At 38.9% G+C, this 25,573-nt stretch overlaps 1 protein-coding gene and 1 pseudogene across 1 annotated transcript in view; both read right to left on the bottom strand.

Annotated features, from left to right (window-relative positions):
• PSMD14 (proteasome 26S subunit, non-ATPase 14) overlaps window positions 1-22,984 on the bottom strand; it is a 114,255-nt gene extending 91,271 nt beyond the window's left edge. Inside the window, exons 1-3 of the mRNA XM_066345907.1 lie at window positions 22,843-22,984; window positions 14,593-14,684; window positions 11,270-11,321 (exon numbers count right to left, since the gene is read on the bottom strand). Coding sequence (XP_066202004.1) covers window positions 11,270-11,317 — 48 coding nt within the window. The 5' untranslated portion in view covers window positions 11,318-11,321; window positions 14,593-14,684; window positions 22,843-22,984. The remainder of the gene's footprint in view (window positions 1-11,269; window positions 11,322-14,592; window positions 14,685-22,842) is intronic.
• Window positions 1,912-2,063, bottom strand: LOC136379180 (U4 spliceosomal RNA; annotated as a pseudogene).
• Window positions 22,985-25,573: the final 2,589 nt, after the last annotated feature.

Here is a 25,573-nt window from a genome sequence, read left to right as displayed (position 1 = left end):
TATCATCCTTATACAAAAGGATGCCATCAAAAGCGTAAATCCAACAAAAGGAACTACAATTCTGTCCCAACTAAGGACAAATATCCATTAAGAAATGGAGAAGCTTCTGCTGGTGTGGGTGAAAGAGAAAGAGCTGGCAGGAGATACAGTGACGAAAACTGTAATATGCGAAAAGGCACATATGATTTATGATGACTTGAAGAAGAAAGAACCATCAACCTCAAAAGAGGCAGCAGAAGATCCTTCTAAGGCAAGTCACGGCTGGTTTGAAAATTTCAAGAGATCTGGCATCCGCTCGGTGGCGAAGCATGTTGAAGCTGCGAGTGCTGACATTAAGGCAGCTGAGGAGTACATTGCATGTTTTGCTGCACTTATCACAAAGGAAGGCTACATCCCCCAAGTGTTCAACTGTGATGAAACAGGTTTGTTTTGGAAAAAAATGCCCCGGAGGACTTTCATCACCGCAGAGGAGAAGCTGCCAGGCCATAAACCCATGAAGGACCGTCTGATCCTTGCATTGTGTGCAAATGCTAGCGGTGACTGAAAAGTAAAGCCACTAGTGTATCATTCCGAAAATCCTCGAGCCTTTAAGACTCACAAGATTCTTAAAGAAAAACTGCAGGTTATGCTAGGGCATGGGTTATGCGGCAGTTTTTTATTGAATGAGTACATCTCGTCTTTGGTCCTGCAGTGAAGAAATATCTTCAAGAAAATAAACTCCGGATGAAAGCATTACTAATCCTTGAAAATGCTCCAGCCCACCCACCTGGTCTTGAAGATGACATTCTTGATGAGTTCAAATTCATGAAAATCCTCTACCTCCCACCCAACATGACTTCAATCTTGCAACCTATGGATCAGCAGGTTATTTCCAACTTTAAAAAGCTTTACACAATGCACTTGTTCTGCCGCTGGTCTGAGGTGACTGAGAATACAAATCTAACCCTTCGAGAGTTTTGGAAAGATCACTACTACATAGTCATATGTTTACGCATTATTGACTTAGCATGGCAAGAAGTTACAAGAAGAACCTTGAACTCGGCATGAAAAAAGTTATGGCCTGATGTTGTTGCAGACAGGGACTTCGAAGGATTCGAACCAGAGACTGAGACCAAGGTAGAAGCGTTGGAGGAGACTGTGTCCCTCTGAAATCGATGGGTCTGGAGGTAGATGAGGGTGACGTAAACGAGCTCATCGAGGAACATGAGGAGGAACTCTCAACTGAGGAGTTGAAGGAGCTACAGATGATGCAACATACGGAGCTTCTGCAAGAGATTAGTAGTGAGGAGGAGGTAGAGTTGGAGGAAGTGATTTCTACAAGTGAAATTAAAGACATGCTGGCAATGTGGGAGAAGCTTTCAAGTTTCATTGAAAGAAACACCCAGAAAAAGTTTCAACTGGTCGTGCTTCAGTACTTTTTAATGACACTTGTTTGTCACATTTCCATAACATTTTAAAAGGCAGGCAAAAGCAAACCTCTTTGGATAGATTTTTATTCAGAAGTTCTGCAAGTGAAAGTGCAAAAAATGCAGCCAAAAAGGCTAAAACAGGTAATGATTAAATGAAAAATACGTAATGTTAAGCTTAGGTTAAGTTTAAAGTTAAGAAAGTGCATTCCTTTACAATGAAGTTTTTGTGGTTTCATTTTAAGTAAAGAAAGTGGTTTTAGTTTTGTTTAAAGTAAAGAAAATACAGTTTTAGTTTACATTTAGTGTTAAAATAGTATAGTTTCAGTTTACGTGTCTACAGTGCCTGCATCCCTTTCTCTCTCCCCCCTTCTCCACCATTTACCTCCATTAGCCACACTCGTCTGCCTCCAAGGTAAGAATACAGTACTAAATAACACTGTTTTCTTTTATTTCATATATTTTGTTATGCATTGGTAAAGTATACATGTGTGTTTCTTAATTAAAAACATGTCTTTTTTCATAATTTAGATGGCTTGGGGATGTTTCACAGGGCTGGAACGGATTAAATCTATTTCAGTTATTTTAGTTTTCAATTAGAAATAATCGCACCTCGGATAAAACTCATTGGCTATGATACTGCCACTGCACAAAGCTTATTTCAGTTATTTTAAATGGGAGAAATTTGTTTGCTATACGAGATGACCGACTTACAAACTCGGTTACAGAACAGATTAAACTCATATCTCAAGGTATTACTGTACTACAATGTGCATGGAAGGTGAAAAATCAGAAATATTTCCTGTAATTCATGACTTTGATTTCAATGTCTTCCCTTCTAGCTATTCACTAAAAAACCACTAGAACTACTCTTCAAAAACAGACTGAATTATCTCACAACATTGATAAAAGAAAATCATAAAACTATAATGTTTAAGGGATAAAACTCAATAGAATGGCATTCAAGACTCAATTCAGGCCCATTTTTCCTTTTTGTGGAAAAAATTAAACCCTACATCCACTATACTTACTGCCGTGAACCAGCATGGCTAGTAACTGTCCAGGTCCTGAGTGAGAACAGTGCGGAATAAAGAAATAAACTCAAGAGAAAAAGGATGGAGTCGGGAGGTCTCTACAATGCCTTTAACTTGCAAGAGCTGAAGCAAAGTCCCTGGTCTGCTTTATTATATAGTGCAGAACCATATGCAAATAAGGAAGTCTCCAATATAAAGTCACACTTCTCCAAGGCAACCCAAGATTTCTCCCAAGTGCAGAAAATCCTCCACCCTACATAACTGAAATTAACCAACAACAGAACAAACAAAGGGTGAGAGGAAGACCATGTGAGTTGCCTCTAGCAACTTAAGCAAGTGAGGTAGGGGATGGGAAGAGTACAAATACTCAGCTTCACAGCCAATATGGAGGTGTGGGAAAAGAGCTTAACCTTAGGCTAAGCCTTAAACTGCAAAGGCTTTGCCAGCTTGCAGTCTCCCACATATACCCCTTTATTATTTTTTAATTTTAGTTTGTGTGCTGAGATTTGTACTCATCTGATTTCCCAGATTCTAATTCGGAGACTGACAAAACACAGAATAAACACAAAAGTAATAATATAGCCAATGCTCACAGGTATCAAAACAAGTGTCTTAGTACATTGAAGGGATTAAAACCTTTTAGATCATTAAGTAAATTCTTAGCCAATACATCAGGATCTATAATAGAGTCTTTGCTGTTTTGAATGTCCTTAATATGTTCACCAACTCCATGCTCAACATCATCATCCCACATTCCCTGTAGATGCAACCCAACCCCACTTCAGTCCCATTGAGAACTGTCACAAGGAGTAGGAGTCACACTCAGGAAAAGTCCGCATGGCAATGGAACTGCTGTAACATTCTCACTTTCTGTAGCTGGTTTCCAAGTCCAATGACCACTGTTTCAGCACATTAGGCTTTTGCCTTAAGCTTAATGGGCATTCTGGATCTCTGGATCCAGGTTGCTTTCTAGGAGCTGATGTCAATCCATGATGAGGCTTCACATTCCTTGTTCCTCACTGGCATTCAAAGAGGACCTGTTGATGACAAATATAGAACAAACCCTCGCCCCTAGTAATTTGATTGAATTTTGCCACTTAGGGCCAGTTTATATATCCAGTATATCATGAGAGACTTAGGCCACTGATTGGCTGTTGTAAAATGTCTCTCAGCTGCAATAATTCCTGAGCAGGAAATGTTCGAAAAAAAAGTTTTTAAAGTAAAATGAGTCTTATATAATTGTTCTTATGTGCTGAGTCTCTCCTCCCGACCCATGATGTCTTACCAAACTTTCAGGAACCCACCAAGGAGCCTTAGCAGACCTAAGAAAAACACATATCCTCAGCCCCACAAAATAACAGGGTCTGGCCCTTGCCTCATTCCTGTGAGTGAGTCCTTCCATCACATTTCAGGGAAAAGCTTTCCTTGTTGGATTCCACAGTCTCTCGGACGCTGAATGGCCTTGTATATCAGTATTCAAAAATTTCTTAAAGTAAAAAGAGCATGATAAAGAAGATTTGCAGGAGTTCGAGGGTATGATACCCCCTTTTTTATTTTTTCTAATTGACCTTTAAGCGTTTGATGGGCACACTCTACAATGCCTTGACCCTGAGGATTGTAAGGAATACTTGTCCTCAGGTCAATTCCAAAAGTCTGACAAAATGTAGTAAATGCTTTTACAAGTAACTCTGCCATACCTTTCAAAACATTTTTATTCCATTGATTAACAGGCAATCTAGAGAGCACAGAAGGCTGAAAAAATCCAGAATTACCTTCTTTATCTTCCCATTGCAAAAAACTAGAGCTTTGTTGGGGGGACTTACTTTGCCCTATGCCTTGCAGCTCAGTGACTGCTGCATGAGTGGGCCAGAAAGGCGGCCAAAGTAGCTCAGCAATAACGGATACATCAGCTCCTGTATCTACGAGTCCTCTGAATTTACGCGCTCGCATTGTTAACTCCATTTCAGGGCTTCAGAGGAGCCAAATTCCTGATTTCCTCAAGGCCCCTTTTGCAGGATTTGGCCTGACAAGTAGAATTAGCATTCTTATACTATTCTTACAACTGCTTGAAGCAGCTGTGTGAGACAAACTCCTAAAATGACTTATCAGAGCTCTGACTAATTTTGCTCAATTCTTTTGTTTCACAGACCTGAGTACAGTTTTATACACAAACAAGACAATTTACAGCACAAAAACACAAGTATAACACATAAATCTGATTGATCCCAATATGTGAGTTGTTATTTGGCTCTCAACTCTGAAGACAAACACAAAACACACTGCATAAAACACAAACTAAATTAGCAAGTCTTTAGCATCTAAATTCTATTCTATTTACATTTAAATGAGAGCTCCTTACATGTTCCAATTTTAAAGCAAAAATGTAGAGATGAAACTTTTATTTTTCTAATATAAGAGCCTGCATTTCCAATTTTTGCATGCAAGAACTTAATTCAGGCCTTAAAAGAGTCATATTTTGGACAATATCCGACAAAAACTAAACAGAAACTAGAATCAAACAAACCAGAGAGAAAAATCCAGGATTTCAGAGCACAACCAGACCAGAAAGATGCCTGCCTGACCTCAGTCAAGGCATTTTCTAACAGAGGAACTGAAGGATGAGACTAAACAAAATCTCCCTGAGAAAATGGACTCTTTTGGCAGTTGCATGGGAAGTTTTGTAGTCAGATCCACCAAGGATCTGCTGCCTAAATTTCCAGGCAAAGAACAGGAAAGAAACAAAATGATAGTTCAGAGGATTGTAGCTAAAACATTAAAGAAAATCAGACAATAACAGGAAAAGCTGTACCTTTCCTAATACCCGAGTCTCCTATCCATTCTCAAATTCCATAATTGCTTTAAATGGCGGTTCAGGTTGACTATGCTGAGATTTCTCCCCATCTCAATTTTAGCTGAGTGGCAGACCATGCAGCCAGAGAGAAGCAGGAGCAGCCACATTGTCCCACGTTCCTCGGACCCCAAGCCACAAAGTACATACAGCACCAACTGCCAGAGAGACCGCCACTTTCATTCCTCCTGCCATAGTCTACTCACACCACTGCTTTCTCAGAACTTTACCTACTTGCTCCCCTGTAGCAGAACTAACCATTCCCTCCTCCGGGAACCAGGGGCACAGATCTTGAACATATTGCAAAAAGCATTCTAGCTGCATAACTACTCTTACAAAAAGGTACCTTACTTTTGACCCTAACTGTCCCATAATTTATTACTCCCAACTATACTTTCCCCTAAAACTTTACTCACTGTGCACACTTGGGGAGTTCTGTCCCTACCTTTAGTTTAGTTTTCTCATCCCCAGGTCCCTGTTCGGGTGCCACCTGCTATGAACCAGTGTGGCTAGTAATTAATTGTCCAGATCCTGAGAACGGTGTGGAATGACAAAATAAACTCAAAGAGAAAAAGGATGGGATCGGAAGGCCTCTGTGACACCTTTAGCTTGCAAAAGTTGAAGCAAAGCCCCTGGTCTGCTTTATTATATAGTGCAGAACCATATGCAAATAAGGAAGTCTCCAATATAAAGTAACACTTCTCCAAGGCAACCCAAGAATTCTCCCAAGTGCAGAAAATCCTCCACCTTGCATAACTGAAATCAGCCAACATCAGAACAAACAAAGGGTAAGAGGAATGGCATGTAAATTGCCTCTAGCAACTTAAGCAAGTGAGGTGGGGGCTGAGACAAGTACAAATACTCAGCTTCATAGCCAATATGGAGGTGTGGGGAAAGAGCTTAACCTAGGCTAAGCCTTAAACTGCAAGGGCTTTGCCCGCTTGCAATGTCCTACAACTTACAAATCACATTACTTGTAATGAGCACTATTATTCACTCATTCAAAGTAGTTAATATGTGCCAGGCACTTAAAACATAATCACCATGTATCTACTAAAATGTAGATGCCTAGGTTAAGTAATGATGTTCTTACTTATCCCAGTAATGCCCTATGGCTTAACATCCAACACACAAATTCTCAAAATACTGGCCTAACAAATTCAAATATAAGACAAGATAATATATGCCACTGACATTTTATTTAAGTTTCATTTACTTTTAAACTTACTTTGGCAGTTTCTAAAACTAAAATGAATCCAGACTGAAACTAAACGTTTAGAGAATGCAGACTATGCACATCTCGAGTTCTGTCCTCACTGCTTTTAGAAATAGTTTAGATGCTGAGACCTAAGTTTGGATAGGTAGTATTTTAATACAATCATCTCACATCTTTTAGCAATTTCAACTTTGTAAGCACTTTAGCAAAGTAAATTACAAACTACATTTGAAATTTAAAGGAATTAGTTTAGAAATTCTAATGTTCTAATAAAATGTCCATTTGTTTCTGCTTCAAACTAAATTATATTGAAGTAGAAGACAGTTAACAGATTTAATTATTTTAGCCTACTACTGTACAAATAGTAACATTTAAAATTGTAATATTAAAAAAAAACCCCTTAAATTACTATATTTTTCGCTCCATAAGGTACACTTTTTTCCCCCAAAAGTGGAAGGGAAAATGCCCATGCGACTTATGGAGCAAAAAATATGGTATTTTATTAAATATTTTTTTTTTTTTTATTTCTTTTTTTTTTTCTTTTTTCTGAAGCTGGAAACAGGGAGAGACAGTCAGACAGACTCCCGCATGCGCCCGACCGGGATCCACCCGGCACGCCCACCATGGGGCGACGCTCTGCCCACCAGGGGGCGATGCTCTGCCCATCCTGGGCGTCGCCATATTGCGACCAGAGCCACTCTAGCGCCTGAGGCAGAGGCCACAGAGCCATCCCCAGCGCCCGGGCCATCTTTGCTCCAATGGAGCCTCGGCTGCGGGAGGGGAAGAGAGAGACAGAGAGGAAAGCGCGGTGGAGGGGTGGAGAAGCAAATGGGCGCTTCTCCTACATGCCCTGGCCGGGAATCGAACCCGGGTCCTCCGCACGCTAGGCCGACGCTCTACCGCTGAGCCAACCGGCCAGGGCTTATTAAATATTTTAACACACCATTTGGGTCAGAATATTTTTTTTCTTATTTTCCTCCTTAAAACCCTAGGTTTGTCTAATGGTCAGGTGCATCTTATGGAGTGAAAAATACGGTAAGTTGTTTTGTAGGTACAGACACTGTAATGAAGAACTAGGAAAATGTACCACGATAAAGCTAATAGAAGAAAAAGTCTTAAAAAAGACATTGTGAAGAGTGTAGAATATTAAAGTCTAGTTAAAAGAGAATTAAAAATAGGCAAATAGACTTGGTAATTTAAGCAATTCAGTACAGTAATGGAGGAGGCCAGAATATGCCAGGAGAGTCAATGGAGGTAAGGAAGTAGAATGTGTGAGTATATGCTATTATTTCAGAAATTCTAGAAATAAATGGAAGAAAAGGTTTAATGGCAGGTTGCAGTGAAGTGTTGTTATTTTTAGGATACAGGATACTTAAATTAGGTAGAGAAGAGGGAGAGTCAAAGGAGCAAGGTTTCCAGTGGGGATGAGATCAGAGAAAACGCTGAAGAATCAGCCACGGAAATGAGAAAAATTACTTCTATTCAGAGAAAGATAAGAATGCTTAGAATGGATGAAGAATCCTATTGTGCTCTTACTTCCATGTTTCAAAAGGGCCATCTACAAACCTACCAGCAAGTTTTGTGGTAATTATGAGAAAATTCTGCCTTTTTCATTAACTGGTAAGATAATAACTTCTCTACTGATTTTTGGAGAAAAGAACAATTTAGGTCTCTTTTTTTTTTTTTTATTTATTCATTTCAGAGAGGAGAGAGATGGGGGGGTGAGAGAGAAAGAGAGAGAGAGAGAGAAGAGAAAGAGACAGGGAGGAGGAGCTGGAAGCATCAACTCCCATATGTGCCTTGACCAGGCAAGCCCAGGGTTTTGAACCGGCGACCTCAGCATTTCCAGGTCGATGCTTTATCCACTGCGCCACCACAGGTCAGGCCTATTTAGGTCTCTTTTGCTGTTTGTATTGGTTGCTATGCATTAGATAATGGCAAGAGTGGCTTTATCAGTCCAAAGATCTTTGACTTCTTATTAAAAATAAGCAATACACTAATATTTTATTTGTTTATTAAAAGAAAATACAGTTAACATTTCATGTTGTAGAGATGACATCATAAGTACATGACAAGTTAGAAGAGTAAAATAAAATTTTAGGAAAAAATTGTAATCCTTCTGTACCTAGTATTTGATAAAGGAGATACCACAGAAATTAGAGCCCCCACAAATTATTCCCTTGAGAGTTTGTCATCTAATTGGGCAGATAAAACATATACATGAAATAACAGTCTTAAGTAATATTTTTAAAGATTTTTTTTTTACTTCATTCATTTTAGAGAGAAGAGGAAGAAGCAAGAAGCATCAACTCCCATATGTGCCTTGACCAGGCAAGCCCAGGGTTTCGAACCAGTGACCTCAGCGTCCCAGGTCGACGCTTTATCCACTGCGCCACCGCAGGTCAGGCATAAAGATTTATTTAAATTGATTTTTAGAGAGAGAGAGGAAGGGAGAGAGAAAGAAATGTTGATTTGTTGTTTCACCTATCGTATTTCCCCACGTATAAGATGCACTTTTTTCCAAAAAATTTGGGATCTAAAAACTGGGTGCGTCTTATTCAGCAGTTGTATGTTTTTTACTTGCGTTTCCTGCTTTTCACACTTGTTTTTGTGCTCAGTGTTGAAGACCGTGATTTGTCATCAGATACAGATGAGGACAAGCTAATGGATGGGAGTTTTGACAGTGATGAATTGTATGAATTTTATGATGAATAAAACTTGAGTTCAATAACTTTATGCAATACATTTCTTTTCAAATTTTAGGCCCCAAAATTAAGGTGCGTCTTATACATGGGAACATCTTATACATGGGGAAATATGGTATTTATGCATCCATTGGTTGCTTCTTCTTTTTTTTTAAGTGAGTGGAGGGGAGATAGTGAGACAAACTCCTGTGTGCGCCTCAATGGGGACCCACCTGGCAACCCTATCTGGAGTCTATGCTGGAGTACTAAGCTATTTTAAGCACCCGAGGCCTACAGTGGGACTGAGTTATCCTCAGCACCAGGGGCCACACTCATAGCAAGCAGGAGGGGAAGAGAAAGTGGAAGAGGGGGGGAGAGAAGCAGATGGTCACTTCTCATGTGTGCCTTGACCAGGAATCAAACCCAGGACATCCATATATTGGGCCAGCGCTCTATTCACTGAATCACTGAATCACTGGCCAGGGCCCACTGGTTGCTGCTTGTACGTGTCCTTACCGGGGATCGAACCCACAACCTTGGCTTATCTGGACAATGTGGACTTGAGGTCTGATAATATTATGACAAATCAGAGAGGTTATTGAACCAAAACTTAGTTTTCACTTAATACAAAGGTTTGCAGTGGTCACTGAGATATAATATAGCTCAACTTGTGATGAGTAACACCATTATTTCATACCCAGCAATGTCCCAACCTGGAATCCAGCATGGATATATAATTTATTGCATCTAATGTATAAGAAAAGTTATTTAGGTATTTAAATTTGATGCAACTACCCTTAACAATTCCACCAAGGACACATCCTTACCTACAATTTGCAGTAAATTTGCAGTACCTGCACACCATCTCAGCTTATTTCTGACACTTTCATGCCTTAACATTGTTATTGTTAATTTTGGAATAAGTGAGGAAAATTCTAGAAGCTATCTAGAATGTTACAAAAGTACAGAAGCAGCTTAAGAAGGGTGAACTTCAGAGATGCTTAGGGCTTTTAAGAGAATAGAGTATATCTTACAAAACTGAAGAATTATAAAGAAATAGGCTGACAGTAGAGAACCATGGGAGTATTTAAAACTAACAAAAGTGAAAAATAAACTGAAGTTATGCAAGGATGCAATACAGAATCACAAGGTAATTTCAGCTTTCTAAAAACTTTATTAGCCATAAACCATGATAAATCCAATCAAAGAATTAAATTTCAAATAAAACTTCTTATAAAACATAGACTACTTTGAATGAAGGAAGATAAAGTCACTGATAGTGATACACAAATGAGGTGAAGTTGGTAACTAAAAGGGTTCTTAAGGTAGATTATAAAAATAGTCCCAAAATTTGGTAATAAAAAATCCATTATACTGAAGAAAGAAATAATACATAGTCATCTCTTGTTAACAGAGGAATGAAAAGATAATTAGTACTGAACTCAAAAGAGGCAGAAAATTTTTCTTTAACTAAAAGCAGATAGAAAAACCTGAGATAGAAATCTATTTAGAGGTCATCTACCCAACAGCATGAAACAAGATAAATGACATTAAAACAACTGAAAATGCATTTAATTTTAATAAGAATATTAAAACACATGTGCCAATTTTTTTTAAAAAGATATATTAGTTATTCAATCATCCATTTATCATAATTACTAACAAATTTATCAGTTTTAAGATCATATATACATTCTATTGGTCAGTTTTCTGGATTTTACCAAGGGCATGCATGTATACTTTTTCATGTGTTACTTCTGAAATCTATGCATTGCAAACCTCCAAAAAAATATTTTGAGTTCCTTTTTTACTAAAAGGCAAGTTTGATAATCTCACATATCCAAAAATTTGAAATCAAAGCAAATAGAAAAAATTCTTATTCTAAGGCAAAACTTAAATTAAGATAATAGAAAATATTCTCCACATGTTATTTAGTGTTGAAGTACAGCAACCAGCAATAAGGTAAGCTTCTTCCCATAAAGTTATGCATAAGGTGATTTTCTTGAGTGATTTTTTTCTTTGGATAACTAGAAAAAGGCTCAGTTTATACACAAAGAAATACTGAGAGTCTACATACGAACCTGGCCCAGTCCAGGCATACCTCCTCCAAGTCTAAGAAGTCTGTCCATATTTCTAGAAAACAAAAACAAAGAAAAACGTTTCTAAGCACAAAAGTATTTACTAAATTCTTATCTATATAATTCACCTTCAGTCATTCAGTATGTCAAAAATATTGGTGGTAATTACAACACAACATCAGACTTCCTGTTAATTAACACTACATATTAATTCAAGAAGCTGTCTTCCATGCTAATTAACAGACCTTATTTTACTGCTTTGGTTTTGGGTTATCCCCAGTTTTAAAGACAAGAATCTTAGCATAATTTCAAAACTTTGCTATCAAGTTAATTATATTTTCTTATTATTAGCTAATAAAGTACCTGAATGAGGAAAAAGGGCCTGAAATGCTTATCATATGTATGATTGAATTTCCTTCAATTTGTCCAGAGTGTACAAATAAAAATCCTCACTTTTAAATTAAATTTTAACATCCTCATTAGTAAGTTCTGTGCTAATTAACTTACATCTTGTCAGTTATCATCAAAACTACACGTGAAAGACATTGTGAGCAGATTATGGATCTCTGAATTAGCATCAAAGGCTTTTAAAAAATGAACTCATTATACTAAAAGAAATATTAAGAGTAAACATTAAATGCATTAAGATAGTGTTTTAGAACCTACAAAGATGTTTTGTTTTATTTCAGATATTGTGGAGATATGTACTTTTGTGCTAAGGAAATCCAGCTGCTGCTCTCAATTATAATCTTAGACTTAATCAATACAGAGAGAATTAACTTTGAAATACCAGTCTGACTTGTTCCTATGTCTGGAATAACTACAGAATACATTTTTTAAAATTGCCTTTTATTTATTCCTTTAAGATTTTATTTACTCATTTTTAGAGAGAAGAGAAAGAGAGAGAGAAAGAAGGGGGAAGAGCAGGAAGCATCAATTCCCATATGTGCCTTGACCAGGCAGCCCAGGGTTTTGAACCGGTGACCTCCATGTGCCAGGATGACATTTTATCCACTGCGCTACCACAGGCTAGGCCTGAATATATATATATATATATATATATATATATATATATATATATATTTTTTTTTTTTTTGTATTTTTCTGAAGCTGGAAACAGGGAGGCAGTCAGACAGACTCCCACATGCGCCCGACCGGGATCCACCCGGCACGCTCACCAGGGGGCGATGCTCTGCCCATCCAGGGCGTCACTCTGTCGCGACCAGAGCCACTCGAGCGCCTGGGGCAGAGGCCAAGGAGCCATCCCCAGCGCCCGGGCCATCTTTATGCTCCAGTGGAGCCTCAGCTGCGGGAGGGGAAGAGAGAGACAGAGAGGAAGGAGAGGGGGAGGGGTGGAGAAGCAGATGGGCGCCTCTCCTGTGTGCCCTGACCGGGAATCGAACCCGGCACTTCCACACGCCAGGCCAACGCTCTACCACTGAGCCAACCGGCCAGGGCCAGAATATATTCTTATAAGCCTGAAAACTTCACCAAAAAAAAATTAAGAGGAAAAAAATAGCAAGGGTACTACTATGGCTTCAAATACACAAAAAGGAAACTCAATGATATCATATATATATATGTATGATCATTACTTTACTAACTAATCATTTTTGTTGAATCAGGCTAAAAATTTAATTCTAAGAACATTTAACACTGCAACTTTATTCAAGTCCACATATAGGAGAGTACACAAATGATACGGCCATGGAATTTTCACAAAGTGAATAAAACCCCTTAACCACCACCAGGATGAAGGAACAGAACATTAACACCTGGAAACAACTCTTATGCCCCTTTCCCGGCCTCTACCTCCCCACAAAAGTAGAATTCCAACCTCTAACATCATAGATTAGTTTTGCTATTTTTAAATTTTATATAAATGAAATCATATACTTTTGTATCTGGCTTTGACTCCACAAGTTAGTGAGATTTACAATAAAATCATTTTAATAAATAAAAAGACAGGCCCTGGCCGGTTGGCTCAGTTGACAGAGCATCGGCCTGGCATATGGACATCCCAAGTTCTATTCCCAGTCAGGGCACACAAAAGAAGCGACCAAATGCTTCTCTCCCTCTTCCCTTCCCAGGGTGCTGAGGATAACTGGGTTGGTCCCAGAGGGTCAGCCTCAAGCCCTAAAAATAGCATATTGGTCCTGAGGGAGTTGCTGAGTGAATCCTGGGCGTCTATCTCACTATCACCCCACCTCTCACTTAAAAAAAAAAAAAAAAAAGATGAAAAGACACATACAGCCCAAATTTCTGCTTTACAATCTGTTGGGAAAACAGGTGTGTTAGGCTTGCTCACTTTGCCTGACTAGTGCATGAGCACGTGGCAGTGTCATGTGTTATAGTCTATGTAAGGCTACTAGTGCTTGCCCTCAGGGCACATGGTGGATTTTGGATTGCCTGCCCACCACTGTGAGGGGCAGATTTTTGCTATTTGTTCGCTTGCTGTCATGAGGAGAGGTTTTCCCTACCAGTATGCTCATCCGCCGTTGCATGTCTCTATTAAATGGGAATGGCCAATGCTTTCCAGCTCCGCAGTTCCTCTACTGTCTGCCCAAATCCACTATAAAGCTGCCTGGCCTTGGCCACCAGCCTTACACAACCTTAAATCATACTCCCAAAAGCAAATTTACAAATAAAATCTCCACCATCAAATTCTCATTAAAATTCTTCAACTCAAATATGGCATTCAGTACATAGCACTTTTTAAAGGTGTAGGCAGGTGGGAAAAAAAGAAACCTGTATATTTTAAAATATTAAAGAAATTTCTCTAGAATACATAACAAGCTCGCAAATTTAAAAACAAATAGAAACCCTAACAACGTAAGTATACTGTAGATATTATATATATTCCAGGCCAAAGTCAATTCCTAGCTGTGTTGTTTATCTAGTCCCCCTGCGTTGTTTCTGAGGACGTCACAGACTCCAGATGCTGTGAATACACGAGTGATGTGGGAAGCAGAGGGAAAGAAGAGCTGCAGGTCAGATTTGTGTTCGTAGCAAAATTAGATGTCTCGGCAAAAGGAAAAAATATGTAACAAACTAAAACATTTAGGGTAAGGTAACCAGACCTAATAAAAATACTAACATTTGGAAATGAAATGTATTGATAAATGTTCTGAATTACACTACTTTTTATAAGTTTATAGAAAGCACAGAAAAACAAAAATGTTAGTTATCCAAATGACTTTCATGAGCTCTTAAATAAGGTTACTTGATTTATAATTTAATATATGTTAAAAATGATATATTTTCATAACATCCTTATACTATATCCTGTAAGAATAGGCAAAAGTAAAACACATTCTCATTCTCACCTGGTCAGTAACTACAACTCTTGTGGTGACAAGTTTCAGCTTTTGCTAATAATGGCAGGTATGATTTTTTCAAAGAATATTTTTCCTTTCTCCTAAAAAAAAGAAAAGAAAAAAAAGTAAATAAAATAAGATATAATTATGGTGAGAACTAAAAAGACTATAACAAGAGCTTTACAAGAAGCAAAATTCCTAAAAACAAAATAGAAATCAAAATTGATTTTTTATTACCATTCTCAGAGGGTATAGAATAGAACAGCAACATGGGGCACTATAGAACTTAGTGACTAGTACTGTTTAAAATGTCACTAAATTTTTCTTTTCTTTTCTTTGGTGACAGAGACAGAGAAAGACACAGATAGGGACAGACAGGAAGGGAGAGAGATGAGAAGCATCAATTCTTCCTTGCGGCTCCTTAGTTGTTCATTGATTGCTTTCTCGTATGTGCCTTGACGGAAAAGGGGGGGCTACAGCAAAGTGAGTGACACCTTGCTCAAGCCAGCGACCTTGAACTCAAGCCAGAGACCTTGGGCTTCAAGACAGCAACCATGGGGTCAAGTCTATGATCCCATGCTCAAGCTAGTGACCTCAAGCCAGCAACCTCAGGGTTTCAAACCTGGATCCTCTGTGCCCCAGTCCAATGCTCTCTCCACTGCGCCACCACCTGGTCAGGCAGTTTTTTCTTTTCTTGAGCAGTTTTAATTTTATGTAAAAATTGACATTTCATGATTTTTAAGTCTTTCTAGAGTTGTTTCAATGAACAGAAAGAAAATTTATATTTTTAAATAGAACAAAATTCATTCAATTGTGCCAGGTCCATTGCAACATTATTACAAATTTATGAAACCATTTTGATATTATTTGTCCTATATCTTGAAATTTGCTATTTCATTATCCTAGAAATTAGCCCATCATTTCTTAATCCACTATTCCAACTATGCCAAAAATGATTAAAATAACAACAACAAAAAAAAGAAAGCAGAATAATCATTCAAAATGAAGCAATTGCAAAATACATTATGGCTGCTGTATCATCTTTTAGTTTTTATTGTGCTTCCCAAAGCTCTGCTTTATCTTTCAAGAAGATATGAAAAACTAGAGACATTACCTTGGTAGTCTTTTTTTTAGCCTTCATTGACAACCCTTTAAGAATTCAGAATTTTCCATATCCCACCCAAAATGGCAGAGAGAGAATTGACAGAGAAAAAGTTTCACAATTACTGGTGAGCAAATCACAAGATGACTGTAAAGAAAGAAGTAACAGTACTCTATTCTCTAATAATAGCAATAAAATGGATGGTACATGCCAGGATTTGGGGGTACTAATGCCATGTAGAAAGAATATTTTTTTTGTTGTAGAGAACTGTCTTATATATCATAAGATGTTTAGTAGCATTCCTGGCCTCTACCCACTAGATGCCAATAGCACATACTCAGCAGTGATAATCAAAAATTCTTCCAGACATTGTCAAATGTCCTCTGAAAGGGCAAAATCAGTCACAGTTAAGAACCACTGATATAGCCTGACCAGGTGGTGGAACAGTATAGAGCATCAGCCTGGGATGCAGAGGATCCAGGTTCAGAACTCCAAGGTCACTGGCTTGACCACAGGCTCATCTGGCTTGAACACGTTGTCCCTGGCTTGAGTAAGGAGTTACTGGCTCCCTTGGAGACCCCTAGTCAAGGCACATATGAGAAAGCAATCAATGAACTAAGGTGCCAAAACAAAGAACTGATGCTTCTCATCTCTCTCCCTTCCTGCCTGTCTCTCTCTCACTCTCTCTCGCCAAACAAACAAAAAACCGCTGAGGCCCTGGCCGGTTGGCTCAGCAGAAGAGCGTCTTCCCGGCGTGTGGAAGTCCCGAGTTCGATTCCTGGCCAGGGCACACAGGAGAAGTGCCCATCTGCTTCTCCACCCCTCCCCCTCTCCCTCCTCTCTCTTTCTTCCTCTACCGCAGCCAAGGCTCCATGGGAGCAAAGTTGGCCAGGGTGCTGAGGTTGGCTCCATGGCCTCCGCCTCAGGCACTAGAATGGCTCTGATTGTGGCGGAGCAACGCCCCCTGGTGGACATGCTGGGGAGGGGGGGGTCCCCTGCCGGCGCGGGTCGTATGCGGGAGTCTGTTTGCCTCCCCCCTGCTTCTCACTTTGGAAAAATACAAAAACAAACAAAAAACCATTGATATAAACAAAATCTCATATTAAGCATCTTCAGATAACAATATCCTAGACTCATTTTTTTCTTAAATTTAAGAACCAAGGAATGCTGGAAACAGTTCAACAGCTCTTCAAAAAGTTCAATATAGAAAAACCATATGACCCATCTATTCCACCCCTTAGATATATACCCAAAAGACATGAAAACAGATGTTTAAAACAAGTACGTGTACATGCACATTTATAGCATCACTAGCCTCAACACCAGACAGTGGAAAACAGCCCAAATTTCAACCGAAGGAAAAAAACAGTACTGTATATATACACAAACAATGGAACCAATGGAATATTATTCAGCTACAAAGAGGAACAAAGTACTGATACACATTACAATGTTGATGAACATCAAAACATGCTATGTGATAAAGTCATGCACAAAAGGTCACATGTTGTACGATTCCATTTATCCAAAATATATAAATCCAGAGAGACATATGGAGATTGGTGATTGCCAGGGGTTGGGTGGAGGGAGTAAAATGGAGAAACTGCTGAACAGGTTTAAACAAATTTTACTACAGAATGATGGAAACGCCCTGGAACTAGACAGAGGTGTTAGTTGTACAACACTGTGAATGTAAATAAATGACACTGAACTAACTGTTCACTTAAAATGGTTAATTTTGTTATATAAACTTCACCTCAATAAATTATTTCTTAAAAGGACCAGTGAACAAACAATATATCTAAGACCAAAAAAGAAATATGCCAGTCTCATCCTGTTAGGTATTCAACAAGAAGGACTTTATCACACACTATTTTATAAGACCTATTTTGTTAAAAAAAAAAAGCATGTAACATTTTTTTATCTTTTATGATGTTGATATAGTTCATACATAAACAAATGCTGAAGTGTAACTCAAAGGTGATTAAAAGGAAAGAGATAATGTAGAAATGGGAAAAGAAATCACTGGAGTAACTCTAACTGGTGTTTATGAATCTAAAAAGAAAAATGTTTTGCAAGCAAAAATGATGGTCATCCTCTCTTCAACAAAATTATGAACTGTTAATGTTTTCAAAAGTATTATAGTTGCCTGACCTGTGGTGGCACAGTGGACAAAGTGTCGACCTGGAACACTGAGGTCACCAGTTCAAAACCCCAGGCTTGCCCAGTCAAGGCACATGGAGGAAGCAACTACGGCAAGTTGATGCTTCCCACTTCTCCCCTTCCTTCTCTCTCCTCTCTATCTCTCCTCTCTCTAAAAATCTATTTAAAAAATTGAAAAAACTATAAAGTATTGTAACTGGGAAGCTGAAAAAGTTCTGGAGATGGATGGTGGTGATGGGTGCACAACAAAGTGAATGTACTTAATGCCACTAAACTGTACACCTAAACACAATTAAAATGGTAAATTTTAGATTATGTATATTTTAACACACAAACCAAGTACAAGAAGAACCAGAAGAAATAACAACCTAGGGCCTATTTAGAGATGTATTTAAAATGTGAAGCTGATCTTTACAAAATGGACATGGGCCAGGTTCATGCATGACAGATAGGGGATGAGCAGATAATTACATTCAAAGGTACATGTCCATTTCAGGTACATGTACCTTCAAAACCAGAAAAATACAGAATAAAATTTTATATTTTCTATGTTTAAACTTAACATTTCTAACATTGTTGTTTTTTACTATCTCTTTATTTTTACTTTTGTACATTATTTGTAAAATGACTTAAGGGTGTAAACACTTTTAAAAGGTCCGCTGGATCTAGATGGTAGATAGAAATGAATATTTTTCTTGATATATGAGGGTTAAAAGCTATCACTCTGTACTCAAAGTGCCAGGATTCAAATTCTTGGCTCTAATACTTATAAGGTCTGTGTCCTTGGGCCAGTCACATCACTCAGCCTTAGTTTTCCTATCTGCAAAATGAGGATGATAGCTTCCATCTCATAGGGTCGTTCTGAATATTAAAAAAGATAACAGATGCCTGACCAGGTGGTGGCGCAGTGGATAGAGCGTCGGACTGGGATGCAGAAGACCCAGGTTCGAGACCCCGAGGTCGCCAGCTTGAGTGCGGGCTCATCTGGTTTGAGCAAAAGCCCACCAGATTGAACCCAAGGTCGCTGGCTCCAGCAAGGGGATACTCAGTCTACTGAAGGCCCGCGGTCAAGGCACGTATGAGAAAGCAATCAATAAACAACTAAGGTGTTGCAACGCTCAATGAAAAACTAATGATTGATGCTTCTCATCTCTCTCTGTTCCTGTCTGTCTGTCCCTGTCTATCCCTCTCTCTGACTCACTCTGTCTCTGTAAAAAATAAATAAAAAACAACAAAAACAACTAGTTCCTTTAAAAAAAAAAAAAGATAACAGATGCCTGACCCGTGGTGGGGCAGTGGCGAGAGCATCAACCCACAATGCTGAGGTTCCCCGTTCGAAACCCTAAGGTCACTGGCTTGAGGATGGGCTCCATTGCTTGAGCGCGGGTCAGTAGCTCAGTTTGAGTCCCCCGGTCAAGGCAAATACAAGAAGCATCCAATGAACAACTAAAGTGACTAAAGGGAAGCAACTACGAGTTGATGCTTCTCACTCTCTCCTCTCTCTTTCTCTTTCTTTTCCCCTCTCTCTCTCTCTCTAAGGAATCAATTAATAAACAAGGTAATTTCCACGTCTTAAAAAAAAAGACAACAGACATAAATAATATTTAACACACGTCTGGTGCACAGTAAGTAAACAATGAATGCTAGCTGCTGTCATCAGCACTACTATCCTATGAGCAGAGCTACAGTTCATCTAACACAGATTCTTCTTCCCACAAGTTTGCCACTTACGGAGTTTCAAAACACGGCATATTTCACAGTACTGTACTACATGAATCACAATGGAGAGAAGAGACTTGCATTTTGTAGAATTTTGCAAAAGGATTCATAAAATTAAAATGTTACCCTATAAAAGAGAATATTTACAATTCTTAGAAATAGAAGCAATACAAAAGATCTATGGATCTAATCCAAGTTTTTATGCCTATTGAAAAATGGCAGATTCAAGAGGTCATTCGTGATATGATTGACTAAAACATCATCAGATAAAATGAATAAAGTGTTTAACTATATGTAATATGCCATACATACAGTAATGTATTCTAATTGGTAAAACCAGTACAAGTTATCATTCCTTTCAAAAGGTTAATAATTTTCCATTTTTTCATCTCCTCAGTTATCTGATTAGAACCTGGTATCATTAGATCATGTTCACGTTGTAATTAAAATGCATCAATCTCAAACATTTATAGAAAATTTATGAAATCATGAATAACCTTAAAAAACAGATCCTTCAAAATTATCTTAATCTGGATTGACAATGTGATTTTAACTTTTCAAGCTTTTCACAAGAAACACTAGTATCCCAATAATTCATAAAATTCAAACAAAATCATGAAGCCCTTAGCTGTTTGGGTTTACCATTATGTTTCTTATTTTCCCTTTTTACTCCCCAAGCCATGCTGCAGTTAAATACTATTTCTTAGACTGCTGCTGAAGCCTTTTAAAACTACCCCACATTTGTGATCTCACTGTATTTCTAATTCCTCTACTCTCTGATTTGTGGAAAGTAATTAGGAACTTATTTCACATTCTTAAAGGCTTTCTTTAGTGGAAGAAATACAAAGAGTCAACATTAAACTTAATTATATAAACAGCATTTTGAAAGCAAGCTTTTCCCCCAGCTCAGAATAGTGAGGACAGAATTATCTTAAGTATCTCTTGCGGTGCCTCCTAATTACAGCATTTAAGTAAAATAGTTATTACTCCCATGTGTATAAGGTAATATAAAAATAGAGCCAATAAGAAACTTAGTGGCTTGCACTGAAACAATTTACAACCTACCTGGTGAGGCATGCTATAAACGGAAAGGATGGCAGAGTGGAGCTTGAAAGACTCTGGAGCCAATTTGAATCCTGGTTTCAACATATCCTCAATATAGGAACTGCAATAAGATCCCTTCTTCTAGACTCTAAATCTCATCTATAAAACGGGGCAATACCTACCCTGCAAGTCTATTTCAAGAATAAATATAAAGCAGGCCCTGGCCGGTTGGTTCAGTGGTGGAGCATCAGCCTGGCATGCAGGGGTCCCAGGTTCGATTCCCGGCCAGGGCACACAGGAGAAGCGCCCATCTGCTTCTCCACACCTCCCCCTCTCCTTCCTCTCTGTCTCTCTCTTCCCCTCCCACAGCCAAGGCTCCACTGGAACAAAGTTGGCCTGGGCGCTGAAGATGGCTCTGTGGCCTCTGCCTCAGGCGCTAGAATGGCTCTGGTCGCAACAGAGCAACGCCCCAGATGGGCAGAGCATTGCCCCCTGGTGGGCGTGCCAGGTGGATCCCGGTCGGGCACATGCGGGAGTCTGTCTGACTGCCTCCCCGTTTCCAACTTCAAAAAATACAAAAAATACAAAAAGAAAAGAAAAGAATAAATATAAAGCACTTAATATAATATCTGGAACATTCACAGGTATTCAATAACTGTTGTTACTATTACTATTATCTTAGAGCAGGAAGAGATTATTGAACCCATGAAAATATCACAAAACAGAATATGAATGTCAAATGAGTACAAGAAACAGGGTATATGACAAGTTCATGAGTAAGAAATCACATGATATTCAAGTAAGGCTTTCATAAGTAGACACTGATTTATGAAATGAACATTGATTTTTATTGAAATGGAAAAAAAATAAAAATAAAAGTACAATTGCTTCTTGTTATTGATTTGCAAACATGGGCCCTGAACTGAGATACTAAACCCTGGGTTTGCATGACAAGTATAAAAATAGAATAAACTCATGTCAGAGATGTTAAAATCTAGCTTTTCAATTAAAACAATATATTATTTTCTAAGCACCTATGGGGGTTCAACAGGTGAGGCTTCATTGAAAGATCATGACTTCAAAACTTTCTTCACATGGCCTGATGTAATTTTTGTTTTGGGACAAATTTAAGACAATATTCAGGCTTTCCATTAAAAACCTCTTTACCAACCACACTGTAGTTAATTCTGAGTTACTACATGTCAACCTCTTTAAATGCACAAAATCCATAAAATTTGTTTGAACTATTATATAAATTAAACTTTGAAGATTGATAGGCTTAAATGATAGGGCAAGAAAATCACCATTATGTTAGCCATCTCCACTAAATTTGTATTCAGTTCTTTTTTATTTCAACATTAGCAGTGGCTGCCTTATTGCTTTATTCATAACAGTAAGTCAGAAGCACTAAAAACATACTTTGTGAGCAGTGAAAAAAATTATTTTCACCCTAGAACTAAATTTCTATACCACTTTTTAAAGCCCCATTCTTGTCTCTCCCATGAAACCTTTACCAACGTTTGGTACCATTTTAATTTAATGACTTTTTCATTTGATCAGATTTACATTCAGACTCTAAGAGTTTACATTTTTCATCTTTCGACTGAAACTAAGTAACGTCCCCGGTAAAATTGAGAGGTAACACACTAGCAGATTTCCACTTTACTGAAAACGGGACGTGAACGAATTCAGTAACAACTCCTCAGTCAGGACACACTGGAAGTGCATTGCAGGAATACCACTTTGTTTTGAAGAGTTTCTAGGTGAAGAACCAGTGAACACGAGGTTCTTGTTTGTTTTTTGAAAACCTAACACTAAGAGTCAAGGCCTATGGGAAAGACAAGTGATACAGCAAACATGCATTCAATTACAAACTTAATTATATTCTCTGTCCCTTGTTTCCTGTCCGATTTGAAGATTTTCGAAACAGGACTATCAATAGAACACAAATCGAGGCCATAAATACGGGTTCTCCCTAAATAGGAAAGACGGGGTCCCAGGATGTGAATGCAGCGAAGCAGGAACGCCTGGTAGAAGATTACATCCAGATCCAACACTGCCAGAGGCCCGGGGAGCCCGCGAGGAAGACGGAGGAGCGCGGGCCCTTCCGGCGGGGCCCGGGCCTCCAGTGCCCACTCGGCTGGGCAACGTGACTCAGGAAAGCACCGGGCTGGCTGCGGCCTAGTGCACCTGCCTCCGCCGACCTCTGGGACCCGACTTTCCCGTCTTACCTGAAGGCGGGTGTGGGTCCGCGGTGTAGACCCTGGTCTTCCAGCTGCGGTGTTGCGGCCGTGGCAACAGCACGGAGTCTGGCTCCGCAGGGCTCTGGCTCCGCGAACTGGCGATGAATCAGCCCGATTCCATTCAAAAGAGTCGCCTGGACGTCGCGAAGCACTTCCGGGTTCACTGCTCTGCTTCGGCTTCCGTTCCTCCGAAGGCCAATGGGAGACGACTCCGGAGTAGGAGTCCCGCCGCCGGACGGCTCCCACACTCCTGCGGGCTGGGCTGGGAGGGCGCCGAAAGGGTGGCGGTCAGCTCTCGCTCCCGCAACACCTGTGTCTCTTCTCCCCGCAACCCTCAGCGATCCATATATGGGACGCTGGCCTACCGAACCCAGGACGTGAGACTAGGAAATACAACGGCAGGATTGCAGAAACCCGTTCGCTCTGATGTTCATCGTGGTCCTACTCGGAAACTAACGGGTTTACTTGGTCATCTGAGAAGCAAAAGAGAAACAGGAGGGATGTCAAAAGAAGGGAAATCGGTCGAATGGTTTCTCCGTAGTGCGATCTACCCACCTTCTTGTCTTGACCGCTTTGCAAGGATTGGATTTCAAGGAAAACCAACGTTTACCAAATGTTTTTTGAAGCTCAGTTTAATTTACAGGTTTTAAAGAATCATTTACTCATGTTTCCTCCTGTAATTTGCATTAATTACGTTTTATCCATTCTCTGCCCTGTGCTGGGTTTCCAGAGAGCAAAACCACCCAAGAAGGGACCATTGAAAGTTTACACTTAGGTACAGGCTCTGTTTAAGGCAGCATGTTTACCAAGTCCCACTCACTTTGTCAAACATACTGCAAATAATAAGCACCATTGCTCCATCCATATTAAAGTATTTGGCTGGAGAAAGAGATGTCTATAAGGACTTTTTAAAACTCTGACATATTCGTGGGAATCTAGAAGGAAATATATATGCTTAGGGTTGTGTGCATGCTTAAGGCCATGTGACTACTCAGGAAAGACCTGAGAAGGCCTTAAGCTTTCTCTCCTGGCTGACCTTGAATCTCTATACAAGTAAGAAGTCAAGAAGACTAAGGTAGAGTTGCAAATTTCCTGAGTGTGGAAGTATGCTAGACCACACATACTAAGACCCTCGGCAAAGAGCGGGAGACTTTTTAGTTGAATATGTTAAGTAAATCTCTGCCCAGTCATCATGATCATTAAGCTATCTAAGCAAAGACTTCAGTGCTCACACACACACACACAGAACACAAAATTTAAGTAATGAATTCAGGAAAGTTATTAAAGCAACAACTACTAGAACAAACAGAAGCAACAAAAGTCATGGGGAGAGAGTAAAATCTGATTTCCTGAGTTGCCATATTTTATTACTCGAAATGTCTAGTTTTCAAAATAAAAAACTTTTAAAGGTATGATACTTACAAAAAAAAAAAGAATATAATGCCCATACTCAGAAGTAAAAGCCATAAGTAGAAACTATCTTTGAAGAAACTCATACATTAAATTTACTAGATAAAGACATGAAGATATTTTAAATATGTTCACAAAGCTAAAGGAAACCATGTCTAAAAAACTAGAGAAATATGAGAAGTGTGCTTCACCAAATAAATAATATCAATAAAATTTTAATATAAAATTTAATATAAAAATTCTGGAATTGAAAGGTATAATAACCAAAATAAAAACTTCATTAAAAGGGCTGTTGAACAGACATTTCATCAGATGGAAGAAAGAATTTGCAAATTTAGATATAGGTCAGTTGTATTGTCCTTTGCTTTATTGTACATTGCAGATATTTTTTTCCAAATTGAATGATTGTGGTAATCATATGTTGATTAAGTCTATCAGTATCATTTTAGCATTTGCTCATTTAATTCTCTGTGTCACACTTCGGAAATCCTCACAATATTTCAAACTTTCATTATTATTGTATTTGTTATGGCAATCTATAATCAGTGATCTTTGATGTTACTGTTGTTATTGTTTTGGGTCACCATGAACATTTACATATCTACATTAACAGGAGTTTGGAAGTTAATTCCAACCCTCACAAATGACTTTGAAGGGTTCAAGATATCAGTGGAAGAAGTAACTGCAGAGGTGGTGAAGATAGCAAGAGAACTAGAATTAGAAGTGAAGCCATAGATGTGACTGAATTGCTGAAATTTCATGATAAAACTTTAATGGATGAAGCAACTCTTCAGTTGCATCTTAGGGATGAGCAAAGAAAGTGGTTTCTTTAGATGGAATCTATTCCTGGTGAAGATACTATAAAGACTGTTGAAATAGGCCCTGGCTGGTTGGCTCAGCAGAGAGAGTGTCAGCCCGGCATGCAGATGTTCTGGGTTCAATCCACGGTTCAGGCACACATGAGAAGTGACCGTTTGCTTCTCTCCCTCTTTTCTCTCTCTTACCCTCTTGCAGCCAGTGGCTCGATTGGTTCGAGCGTTGGCCCCAGATGCTGAGGATAGCTCGGTTGATCCAGGCATTGGCCCCATATGGGGGGTGTCGGGTGGGTCCCAGTTAGGGCACATGTGCAAATCTGTCCTATCTCCCCTCCTCTCACCTCAAAAAAAAAAAGACTGTCAAAATGACAACAAAAAAAAGAGAACATGTACTTGATAAAGTTGCAGTGTTTGAAAGTATTGACTCTAATTTTTAAAGAAGCTCTACTGTATATAAAATGCTATCAAGTAACATCACATGCTGTAGAGAAATT

This window comes from Saccopteryx leptura, chromosome 7, assembly GCF_036850995.1.
Source record: "Saccopteryx leptura isolate mSacLep1 chromosome 7, mSacLep1_pri_phased_curated, whole genome shotgun sequence".
Taxonomy (NCBI): Eukaryota; Metazoa; Chordata; class Mammalia; order Chiroptera; family Emballonuridae; genus Saccopteryx; species Saccopteryx leptura.
Note: the sequence above shows the minus strand (reverse complement) of the source record. Positions and strands in the feature narration are given on the sequence as shown.